Source organism: Chiloscyllium plagiosum, chromosome 9, assembly GCF_004010195.1.
Source record: "Chiloscyllium plagiosum isolate BGI_BamShark_2017 chromosome 9, ASM401019v2, whole genome shotgun sequence".
Lineage (NCBI taxonomy): Eukaryota > Metazoa > Chordata > Chondrichthyes > Orectolobiformes > Hemiscylliidae > Chiloscyllium > Chiloscyllium plagiosum.
Genome location: NC_057718.1, coordinates 76,178,330 through 76,186,979, shown reverse-complemented (window position 1 = coordinate 76,186,979; position 8,650 = coordinate 76,178,330). Strand labels below are relative to the sequence as shown.

Below are 8,650 nucleotides of genomic sequence, written 5' to 3'. Positions count from 1 at the left end.
CCAGGTAAATAGTGCGGTGAAGAAGACATATGGCGTACTGGCTTTTATTGGTAGAGGAATTGAGTTCCGGAGTCCTGAGGTCATGTTGCAGTTGTATAAGACTCTGGTGCGGCCGCATCTGGAGTATTGTGTGCAGTTTTGGTCGCCATACTATAGGAAGGATGTGGAGGCACTGGAACGGGTGCAGAGGAGGTTTACCAGGATGTTGCCTGGTATGGTAGGAAGATCGTATGAGGAAAGGCTGAGGCACTTGGGGCTGTTTTCATTGGAGAAAAGAAGGTGTAGGGGCGGCTTGATAGAGGTATACAAGATGATTAGGGGTTTAGATAGAGTTGACCGTGAGAACCTTTTTCCATGTATGGAGTCAGCTATTACGAGGGGGCATAGCTTTAAATTAAGGGATGGTAGGTATAGGACAGATGTTAGGGGGTGGTAGGTATAGGACAGATGTTAGGACAGATTCTTTACTCAGCGTGAGTTCATGGAATGCCCTGCCAGTAGCAGTGGTGGACTCTCCCTCTTTATAGGCATTTAAACGGGCATTGCATAGGCATATGGAGGATAGTGGGCTAGTGTAGGTTAGGTGGGCTTGGATCGGTGCAACATCGAGGGCCAAAGGGCCTGTACTGCGCTGTATTTTTTTCTATGTTAAATTGTTTATTTGAACCATCAGAAGGATTTTTGCAATGTCTCATGTGGTAGATTTGACTGAGAATTTAAGGTAGAAAATGGACCTGGATAAGAATTTGTTGGCAGGCAGTGTGTTACACGGTCACAGGGAGTTGTTCAATGGAAAAGGTCACTTTGAAAGGAAAACAAAGTGTCAATGTTTAGATCCATTTTTTTATCTGCATATAAAAGCCAGTTAAGTTTTGTTTTTAAATTGCAGACAGCATTAAACTAGGGGCACAGGCAGTTAACAGTTTTTAGCCTGATGAGATATACAATGCAGTTGAACATTGGGTAGTGGTTTTCACTTTAAACACGTGACATAAGTATAAAGTCAATGGCATTGATTTTGCATAAAAGGTTTTGAAAGAAAAGCTGAACAGTAACAATGGACTCATTTTCAGTGTTGGCCATTCAGAGGAGGTAGAGCTGAAAATGTGTTGCTGGAAAAGCGCAGCAGGTCAGGCAGCATCCAAGGAACAGGAGAATCGACGTTTCGGGCATAAGCCCTGATTCCTGAAGAAGGGCTTATGCCCGAAACGTCGATTCTCCTGTTCCTTGGATGCTGCCTGACCTGCTGCGCTTTTCCAGCAACACCTTTTCAGCTCTGATCTCCAGCATCTGCAGTCCTCACTTTTTCCATTCAGAGGAGGTAGATTACCGGCTCAAATAATACAGTGCACGTTTATAGAAATTGTGTGGAAGTTCATAAGTTGCCCTGATTAACATTTTCTACAATATTCTCACTAGGCTATTACTCCAGAATCCCAGGTTTTGGAGGGCCCAGGTTTGAATCACAGCTGGAATTTGAATTGAATTTTTAAAAAATCATGAAACCATTGTTGATTGTGAGGTTCTCTGATGTCCTTTAGGGAAGCGTCTGTGCTTACTTGGTCTGGTTTACATGTGAGTCGAGACCCACAGCAATGTAGTTAACTCTTAACTGCGTTCTGGGCAATTTGTGACAAGCTAATTCTGGATAATGCTGGACCAGTCAGTTATGCCCACATTTCCATGAATGAATTTTAAAAAATGTTTGAAGGCCATTATGTCGTTGCCAGTCTCAAGCACTTATCTACTGTAATCCTGTTTCCCAGCACTTAGCCTGTAATCTTCTAGGCAGTGTCATTTCAAGTATTTATCTAAATATAGGTTTGTGTGCGTGTGTGTGGAGGCATAAGTACATAAATGTGGGTATTTTTGAGCATGCAAAAAAGAAAATGATCCTGTCTACATTATATGCAAGAGCACCTTATAGTTGAAATGCATAAAAACTTCAGTTAGAACGCATTGTGAATGAGGCACCTTCCCCTGCAACCGCAAGAAATACAAAACTTGCGCCCACACCTCCCCCCTTACTTCCCTCCAAGGCCCCAAGGGATACTTCCATATCCGCCACAAATTCACCTGCACCTCCACACACATCATTTATTGCATCCGCTGCAACCGATGTGGCCTCCTCTATTTTGGGGAGACAGGCCGCCTACTTGCGGAACGTTTCGGAGAACACCTCTGGGACATCTGGACCAACCAACCCAATCACCCCGTGGCTCAACACTTCAACTCCCCCTCCCACTCCACCAAGGACATGCAGGTCCTTGGACTCCTCCATCGCCAGACTGTAGCAACACGACGGTTGGAGGAAGAGCACCTCATCTTCCGCCTAGGAACCCTCCAACCACAAGGGATGAACTCAGATTTCTCCAGTTTCCTCATTTCCCCTCCCCCCACCTTGTCTCAGCCAAACCCCTCGAACTCAGCACCGCCTCCCTAACCTGCATTCCAGCAACACATTTTCAGCTCTGATCTCCAGCATCTGCAGTCCTCACTTTCTCCTCCAAGAATCAGCGCACAGAATTAGAGGTAATGATTGGATACGGGCAATTGGTAGGAATAAAGCGAGTATTTGGAGAGCATCAGGATATAATGAGTGGTGCTCTACAACAGCCTGTGCTTTTCATCATATATGTTAACTTTGAAAGAATCCAGTTGTATATCCAAATTTACAAAAGAGATAAAGTTCAGAGTAACACTAAGTCTTGTAGATAGTACCAGAAATGTGGCAGATGCAGTTCAACATAAGAGTGCAATATCATTCATATTGAGTCTTGAGAAATACAAACCAGAATATTTTTATAATGGTGAAATTCTAGGAATTGTTGAGGCGCAAAACTGTTCATGTATACAGATTGCTGCAAGTTCGTGCACAGATAGAAACTGTAATCAAAAAGGCAAGTGGAATATTGGTTTGAAGATTGAACAAAACCAGCTTACTAGCCTAAAGATCTACTTTCTGTTTGTGTTCTGAATGGCCTATCCTTAGCTTCAGTTTTAAATTCTTGTCCTCTGCCAATTCCATTGGAATGGGCGTAGATACCTTTACAACACATTTTCAGAAAGAGTAAGGGTACTTGATGCTACCTCCCTGTGATTGATACTGATTAAAACCCATAGCAGACAGAAATTCAGACTTCCACATTTTATTCAGTATGGGATCCCCCTCATCATATCCCTATTCAAGCTTCCAGCCTGACAATGAATTCAAGTTTCTTCCAAGCGCCATTTAAATCCTTATTCAAAATATCTGATACTTGTCCATTCCAATGCATCATGTCTACTTTGCTTGAATAGTTTACTTATATGTAGTAGTACATAATTCATGCCACTGGATGGCACTATCAGAAAACTTAATGTAATTGGTTTCATCCTTTTTATAACTGTTTCACGGCAGTGTTGCAGAAATTTTCTTGTTTTAACACAGCAAGTTATTGGTATTGTGTAGTAACTATTAATTCTTTAACAAATGAGACTTAAATAAAGAATTATATTTATAAAAAGAAAAGAATCGGCATTTTTAAAGTGACTTCCTCAGAACATGCTAAATGCTTTCCAGCTAATGAAGAAATGTTACTGTTAACTTTTACAATTCCTGTTTACTTGCTTTTTAAATGTATTGTTTCCTACTGATAACACCAATTCCACATGTAACTTTTAAATTAATAACCTGATCTATCTTGGTCGTTAGGAAGCTGACTGGGGCACCAATTCAATGTCACAAACATTGTTATAAGATCTTTCATATCCATTTGAATAACCACAAAAGGTTCTGCATTGTTTTGATATCTCATGTCAAAAGCTCTACCTTTAATAATCATTCTTAATACTGGAACGTCAGTTTAGATTTACTATGCAGTTGCTGCTGTGAAACTTGAAATTGTGCATTTCAGACTCTTGAGTGAATGTGTCAGTTATTGAAATCAGGAGAGTGTGGCATGAAGGAAACTAAAATTTTAAATAACGTAAAGCAGTGGTGCAAATGGCTTCAAGTTCCATCAAATTTCAATGATGGATTACTTCCACTGTTTGTTTTGTCAGGAATTGTAGAAAGGTTCCATGCAAGATCTAAAGGACCTTCAATACCATCTGTGACTGCAGCTTCCAATCAAACAGAGCACCCTGATCCTAAGGAAGAAAGCAAAGAACATACAAATTTTCTTGCAGATATTTATTGATTAATTATTTCAATTATATCTGTGGAGGAGAACTGAAACTAGGGAAAAGGTGTAAGCTGTCTTCTGAAAATATTTGTTAAGTGTAGTTGTCAATTAACTATATATTGGTGTAAGTTTTATGACTGTTGAGGTGATCTTTCACCATAGGGCATGGCAAGGCCTGAGTTAATTGTACAATTTAGGTATTTGGCAGGAGGCCAGTCTACATTGATTTAGCATTACTGTGACAAGCGAGGATTTTTTCTTTGGCTTTTTCCTGATTCTTTCTTTTCAACTCTGCAGGTATTTAGTTCTTGAAAAGATCAAGCAGCAAGATGCAGATAGAGTACACGTTTTCAGCTCCTTTTTTTACAAACGACTGAATCAACGAGAACGACGGAACATTCCGGAATCTGCCAATTTATCGTAAGCTTTCATAACTGAGAAACAACAGTTGTGTGACTTTCCTGTATTGGAGTGGGATGCATGAAAAGGGTTTTGTGAAAAATCCTATGTTCTTCCAAAGTTTTGAGGATGTCCTATTAAACCAATGGGAAATCAGTAAGGCTGATTGTGTTGAGGGAGTGTCCATATTGGACCCTAACTTTTCATTGTTAACAGAAAATGCTGGTGAAAATCAGCAGGATTACCAACACCTGTGCAGAAAGAAACAAACTTGTACTAGACTTGATATTAACTCTGTTTCTTTTCCACATCAAATTAGTTTCTGATTTTATGTCAGATTTCCAGCATCCACAGTACTTTGCTTTAACTAATTATTGATGTGCCTTTCAAAATACTTTCAGTTCCATTTGAAGAACTTGTTTTTCCCTTTCCATATTGGATGAATGGCAATTTCTAAAATATCCTTTCCTGATACACCATCCTGTCCCAATATAGATGCACTTAATTTAGTACGCACCCTGTTTATTCATCTAAAGCTTGAGGCTAGAGTTTTCTGCTGGTCCACCTCCCAGTGGTTTTCTGTTCATTTGATTTATGTAATAGAACATCTTTGGCTGTCATGTGCAGAATCCCAGTTCATGTATTTCTGGAAGAAATTGATTTTTAATGATTTTTAAACCATTATCTTGCACATTGAATAAAAAGGATATCGTAACCTAGCTAATAACCCTTTCCCTCAGTAGCTTAATTTTATTTTGTTGGATTATCAATTAACTTCTAAGAGACTTGAGAACCACAGTTTGCTTTTATTTGTTCTTGTGATGTGGGCAATAACGGCTAGACCAGCATTTGTTGCCCATCTCTAATTGAGCTGGAGAAGATGGTGAGCAGCTGCCTTGAAGTGTTGCAGCCATTAGGGTAGAGGAACACACTCAATGCTGTTAGGTGATGAGTTGCACGATTGTGACCCAGTGAAGGAATGGCGATATAGTTCTAAGTTGAAATGGTGTGGTGCTCCTGTGCATCTGCTGCTGTTGTCCCTTGTCTTTCTAGGTGGTCAGGGTGGGTTTGTAAGACCAAAGAACACTTAGTGACTTACTGTGATGCATTTTGTTGACTGCATGGTGGAAGCAATGTGTATGTCAGTGGTGGAAGGAGTTAATGTAATGGCAGTCAAGTGTGCTGCTTTGTCCTGGATGGTGTCAAGCCTGTTGAGTGTTTTTGCAGCTGCCCACATCCATTCATTCTCCTGACTAGTGCCTTGTAGATGGTGGGCAGGCTTTGGGAAGTTAGGAGGTGAATTAGTCACCAGAAAAATGTTTAGCCTCTGAACTGCTGTTTTAGCCATAATATTTATATGCTTGGTTAATTTCATAACTGGTCAATAGAGACACCCAAAATGTTTATTGTGGGTGATTTGGTAATGTTGACTCCATTAAAACTCAAAGGTTGATGATCAGATTCTCACTTATTGGAGATGTTAATTACTTGTCACTTGTATGGTGTTAATATTCCTTGTCACTTAGCAGCACAAGCCTGTATGTTGTCCAGGTCTCGCTGCATTTGAATATGGACTACTTCATTATCTGATGAATCGCACGTGGTGCTGAACATTGTGCAGTTATCAGTGAATATCTCCATTTCTGACTTTATAATGGAACGAAAGTAATTAATAAAGCAGATGAAGATAGTTGAGCTAAGTCACCACCTTGGGAAACTTCTGTATGATGTTCTGGAACTGAGATAGCTGATTTCCAAAAACTACAACTATCTTCCTTTGTGTTAGTCATGGCTCTTTTCCTTGGATTCCTATTGACTTCGGTTAAGCTGGTTCCTTGATAGTATACTCTGATCGCTGCCTTAATATCAAGGGCGCCCATTCTCTCTTCGTCTCTGGAATTTAGATCTTATGTCTGTGTCTGGACCAAGGCTTTAATGAGGTCAGAAGCATCTGGCCCTGGGAGAACCAAAGTTGAATGTCAGCGAACAGGTCATTCTTTGCAAGTTCTGCATAAAAGCACTGTCGATGACCTCTTCCACTACTTTCTTGATAGAATGTAGTTTGGTAGGGTAGTAATTGATTGACTGGGTTACAATTGTTCTACTTTGAGTGACCAGGACATATCTGAGCAATTTTCCACATTGCCAGTTAAGATGCCGGTATTGTAGTGTACTGAAGCAGCTTGACGAGGAATGCGGCTAGTTCTAGAACACAGATCTTCAGTACTATTACCAAAATGTTGTCAGGGTCTTTTCAGTATGCATTGTTTTTCAACTTTTTTAATATCATAAGGAGGGAATTAAATTGATTGAAGGCTAACACTTGTGATGCTGGAGAGACCTGGAGGAGCCGTAGTAGATTGTCCATTCAGCGCTTTTGGCTGAAGATGAATGCAAATATTTACCCTTGTCTTTTGCACAGGTGCTGGGTTCCCCCATCATTGTGGATAGGAACATTTGTTGAGCAATTGTTTAATTATGGCAGGACTGCAGCACTTTGATCAGATCCATTTGTTTGTTTTGTTGCTTCACCTGATTGACCCTTTATTTTTAAGCATCAACTGGTGCTACTTGTAGTTCCTCTGCAGCTTTCATTGAAATAGGCTTGATTTCGAAGCTCTGCAGTTCCTGCGATATCTATGGTTCTGCATAATTAAACAACTAATTGTTCCATAAGTATTCCCATCCAAAATGATGGGGTATCCCTGCACCTGGCTTGATGGTAGTAGTAAAATTGAGGACTAAAGAGGCCACAGGTTTACAAATTGAGGTAGAATGCAATTCTGCTGCAGCTGACTGCCTACAGCACCCCAACCCAGGGAAATGAACTTGTCTATTTACCCTATCTATGCCCCTCATGATTTTATAAACTGCCATAAGGTCACGCCTCAGCCTCCGAAGCGCCAGGGAAAACAGCCCCACTCTAGCCTTTCCCTATAGCTCAAATGTTCCAATCCTGGCAACATCCTTGTAAGTCTTTTCTGAACTCTTTCAATCTTTACAACATCCTATAGCAGGAAGAGCAGAATTACACATGCTATTCCAAAAGTGGCCTAACCAATGTCGTGTGCAGCCGCAACATGACCTAACTACTATACTCACTGCTCTGACCAATAAAGAAAAGCATACCAAATGCCACCTTCAATATCCTATCTACCTGCGACTCCACTTTCAAGGAACTATGAACCCGCGCTCCAAGGACTCTTTGTTTGGCAACACTCCCCAGGACTTTACCATTTAGCATATACTTCCTGCCCTGATTTGCCTTTCCAAATGTAGCGTATCATATTTATCTAAATGAAACTCCATCTGCCACTCCTCAGCCCATTGGCCCATCTGATCAAGATCCCGGTGTACTCTGAGGTAACCTTTTCTGTCCACAACACCTCCAATTTTGGTGTGTTATCATGGACAATGTTCTCTGATCCTCTTATGTTCATGCATTCAATTTTTTTTCTATTTGACTTATGCTGGAGGTGGTTTTGTTTCTACTTTGGTTTTACTTTTGAAAAGTTCTGCCTTGCTTTTACTTTTGTGCTGTAGTAATCCATTGTCCACCTAAACATGTTACAACTTATCCAAACTGTGGCTGCCTGTTTTCTGCTTTGCAGCATATCCAGTTTACCTTTCAACACACTCATTCCTCTTCCCGCTTTCTGTTTGCCGAACAACATTGGTTCTCTGAATTTCCCAATGTCTGATTCAAAGTTTTGTTTAATGCCAGAATCTTATCTACCGAAACAAAATCTTTCATCTTTGAATGTCCTCAAGCATTTTTCAGTTATTTTTATCTTTCTACAATTATACTGCATCATGAGCAGAGATTTTGGTCACTTTGAATCGACACTTTTGAAATACTTTAATGTTTTCTACATCTCTACTACTGTGAATACTTTCTGGAAACCTTTGTAAGTCTTTATTTTCAAACAAATACATGTTCAGTTGACCTAACCTCTTTCTGTGGTTATGTTCCTTGATATTTTGTATGCTGAAGGTACCTCATAAATATTGTCACTCTGCCACGGGTTCTCAATTAGTTAACACTGTCCCAAGATTAAATTTGAATGATAATAAACTGCCATTTT

General features: G+C 40.2%; 1 protein-coding gene across 6 annotated transcripts in view; it reads left to right on the top strand.

The window, feature by feature from the left end:
- Window positions 1–8,650, top strand: part of senp6a (SUMO specific peptidase 6a) — a 167,423-nt gene that overhangs the window by 135,788 nt on the left and 22,985 nt on the right. For all 6 annotated transcript variants that reach the window (XM_043696247.1, XM_043696244.1, XM_043696248.1 and 3 more), the window contains one exon: window positions 4,464–4,586. In XM_043696247.1, coding sequence (XP_043552182.1) covers window positions 4,464–4,586 — 123 coding nt within the window. The remainder of the gene's footprint in view (window positions 1–4,463; window positions 4,587–8,650) is intronic.